At 48.5% G+C, this 3,603-nt stretch overlaps 1 protein-coding gene across 1 annotated transcript; it reads left to right on the top strand.

Annotated features, from left to right (window-relative positions):
• The first annotated feature begins 738 nt into the window (after nucleotides 1–738).
• LOC103709526 (transcription factor TCP4-like) lies at nucleotides 739–3,350 on the top strand. Its single transcript, XM_039131610.2, has 2 exons — nucleotides 739–1,022; nucleotides 1,158–3,350. Exon 2 carries the CDS (start codon nucleotides 1,760–1,762, stop codon nucleotides 2,909–2,911), a length of 1,152 nt encoding a protein of 383 aa, XP_038987538.1. The 5' UTR covers nucleotides 739–1,022; nucleotides 1,158–1,759; the 3' UTR covers nucleotides 2,912–3,350.
• The last annotated feature ends 253 nt before the right edge of the window (nucleotides 3,351–3,603 follow it).

Genomic DNA, 3,603 nt, shown 5'->3' on the forward strand with positions numbered 1-3,603 from the left:
AGAAAATATATCTAGGATAAGCTTGTACGTAGATATATAGAATACATATACATATATACGTACGTACATATACACACATATATTAAACATTTATTTGCATGACGATGGGGTCATCATTTAATACACTGAAATTGAAAAGCTATCATATGTATGTCTCGGAAGTAAAATTTTCACTGACATCGGGGTTGAGGCTGGGTTGCCAGTGCAACAGTGACACTCTTAACATGGGCGGCGTCTTCTGCCAACCCCCCATGTGGATCCTGTATTTCTCTACTGGCTTGGTGCCGACCACCCAGCGAGTTCCTATATTATTGCTCATGATATAATTCCAGCCATCCTTTCTTTACATGTCACATGCCATGGTCTGCTTTTGTGGGCACCCATAAGAAAGTATACACCAGATATATAGCTGTCATACTCGTAGTTTTGATCCTTTTTTTTCTGAAGAAAACAAAGGCATGTATATATATGGGATAGTCGAGCTGAATTTATTCCTCTTATTTCCAGGATATCCTATCTGTTAACATGCTAATGATTAATGAACTCCCCAAAAAAAGAGATGGTAGCTTAGAATTATAGAGGATGAAATTATATGGACACCACTGCAGCAGTATATATCTAGAGGGAGGAGGGTAATACGAGGGTGGTGGTAGTTTGGCATCAGCAGGGGTAGGAAAGGTGATGTTTCTTTTGCCAAAGCCGCAATAAAGGTAAGAAAACCAAAAGCTGGAAAGGGCCGTTGTCCAGACTCCACACAATACACACACACACACGGAGGGAGAGAGAGAGAGAGAGAGAGAGAGAGAGAGAGAGAGAGAGAGAGAGAGAGGCTTGTGTTTCATTTCTTTTGTCTGCCAACAAACTAGGGCAGAGCTGAGAGCTCTATTATTTTGGTGGTGGGATTTACTTTGGGAGAGAGGAGGTTTTGGAAGGCTGAGCTCACCATAATCTTTACTCTCTGACGCTTGTCTGTCTGCGCGCCACCCTCTCCTCCAGTGGAATCATCCAACCTCCTCCTATAGGTCCAGTCCGTACTCTCTCTCTCTCTCTCTCTTCTTCACAGTTAACACTGAAACACTCGGCTGATACTTTATACTACTCGCTTCCCACCTCTTCTTTCACGCTTGTCCTTCTCCATTTGGTGCTAAAATGCGAAGGTTTTGCTGCTGCTGCTGCTCAATAAAAGGATGACCTGGATCTTCTCAGTATGCTAGCGTCCTCTTTACGAAGGGCAAGGACTTTGAAATTAAAGTGACAAGATTTGAGAAAAAGAAGGAGAAGAAGAGGGAATAGAGTTGTATCACTTCCTCCTGTTGTTGTTTATTTGCTTGCTTTCTATTCGTTAGCGTCTTTGAAGTGCCCCTTTGCAACTGTTGTTGTTGGGACATGAGCGAGAAAGTGCTGTTGGTGATGGAATCCGGGGTGTTGTTTGTCCAAACCCTTTGGTAGAGAAGCCAAGAGGTGCACTGTAACCAGATTTTAGCATAGCAACAAGTCCAAGAGGAGTTGGAAGGAGCAGTTTAAAGGAGAGAGCTGGAAGAGAAAGAAATAAAGTAGAGTCTAGATACCAGAAGGACTCACGCCACTGAAGTGAAAATTTAAGAGGAGGCGGCCTGCCTTTCCGCTGAAACTTAAAAGAGGAAGAGAAAGAGGAGAAGAGGAAGAAAGAGGACCGATTGGTTCCATCAGCAGCAGCCACCAATAAAACTCTTCGGCCACCACGGCTTCTTCTTCAGAGCATGCTCGTCTCTCGGAGAGGATGGAAGAGAGCAGCCACCAGCAGCAGCAGCAGCAGCTCCTCCTCCTCCACCACCACCAACAGCGGCAGCAGCAGCGGCCGCTGCCCCATAATTCTAGGCTGGGGGGTTTGAGGGGGGCCGCCGGTGAGGTCGTGGAGGTCTCGGGGGGCCACATTGTGCGGTCGACCGGGCGCAAGGACCGGCACAGCAAGGTGTGCACCGCCAAGGGCCTGCGGGACCGCCGTGTCCGCCTCTCGGCCCACACCGCTATCCAGTTCTACGATGTCCAGGACCGCCTTGGCTACGACCGTCCCAGCAAGGCCGTCGACTGGCTCCTCGAGCACGCCAAGCCTTCCATTGATGAGCTCGCTGAGCTCCCCCGCTGGCATCCGCCCACCACTACCTCATCCTCCAATCCTTCTCCACCTTCCAATCAACATGACCTCCATGAACAGCCTGTGCCCACCGAGCCAGCTGCTGACCAAGGCGCCTACAGCGGTGCTACTTTCCTCCCTCCGTTGAATTCCGACTCCATTGCGGATACCATCAAGACCTTCTTTCCTATGGCTACAACAACTGCTTCATCCTCTTACCAGAATTACCCGCCGGACCTCGTATCTCGCAGCAGTAACCAAGCTCAAGATCTCCGCCTCTCCCTTCAATCCTTGCAAGATCCCATGTTTCACCAGAATCAAACACCTGCTGCTTCCTCCCAGCAGAACTTCCTCTCTGGCAATTTAGCCTTCGGCTCCGCCTCCGCCAGCTGGCCCGAGCAAAACCAGAGGGTTGTTGCGTGGAATGTGGCGCAGACTGGCGACGGAGGCGGCGGCGGAGGTGATGGAGCTTATGGGTCCAACATGCCACCACCGCAGGCGGTGCCACTGCACCCGGCGCTCAGCCTAAGCCAGCTTTTTTCTCAGAGGGGAACCCTTCAGTCCAGTAACTCGCCACCGGTTCGTTCTTGGATGGATCCGATTGCTGCCGCGGCTGGTCATCAGATCCACCCGGCAGGAATCCATTCGTCGTGGCCATCAGTTACAGCCACGGGATTCATATTCAGCGATGGTGGTGGCTTCTCGGGGTTCCACATCCCAGCGTGGATACAGGGTGAGGAGGAGCACGGCGGCATCTCCAGTAAGCCGCCATCTGATTCCTCTGCTTCCAATCATTGATAGAAAGGAAGAAGAGAGAGATAGAGAGAGACCGAATGGACAGCCCACCATCCTTCCTCACCAGTCACCAGAAAGTTCACATTAGTCTGCCATGGGCTTCTCCCATTAATCTTTCTCAAGTTTAATCAGATGCCGTTTTCTTAATTAACTTGCCACTTTTTACTCGTAGCTTAGGATTGCTTGGTTCATGTAGTCGATAAGAGAGAGAGAGAGAGAGAGAGATTCTCTGCTGATATCTAGGAACCAGGTTTTCATGCGCTGGGTTGGTCTCAGTTCATTCTATTTTCCTTGCTCTTATGTTAATGGGCTCTGAGAGCCTTCCTTGGTTGGCCATGGTTAGACCAAGTGGTTGTTATTGCATTGTATTAGTTGTTGAGCATTTGCTCAATCTGTTTGTTTGTTAATGATGAAGGTTTACTCTTATGGCGGCTAAGGTGAAGATCCTGGTCTCTGGTCACCTGGGAATGCTCTGGAAAATGGTTTCTTTGAAATTTGTCAAAGAAAAGAGAATTCAAGAGAATCAAAGAAACTAGTGTAGATTTTGACAAGAAGCCATGGGTTGTTTTCACTCCTCATGCCGATAAGGAGAGGTAGGAGCTGAGAGGTTTTGGCTTCTCTATAATTGGCCATAAATGGTCTCTTTCCCAATACCTTTGCCACATATTAAATTTGTTTGTGTAAAAAAAGCAGCA

The sequence above is a fragment of the Phoenix dactylifera genome, chromosome 9, assembly GCF_051530095.1.
Source record: "Phoenix dactylifera cultivar Ajwa chromosome 9, Ajwa_hap1_PhDact_Kaust_v1.1, whole genome shotgun sequence".
Classification (NCBI taxonomy): Eukaryota; Viridiplantae; Streptophyta; class Magnoliopsida; order Arecales; family Arecaceae; genus Phoenix; species Phoenix dactylifera.

Bases quoted from the DNA above. Each gene is read 5' to 3' on its own strand.
- LOC103709526 (XM_039131610.2), top strand. From the start codon at position 1,760: ATGGAAGAGAGCAGCCACCAGCAGCAGCAGCAGCAGCTCCTCCTCCTC.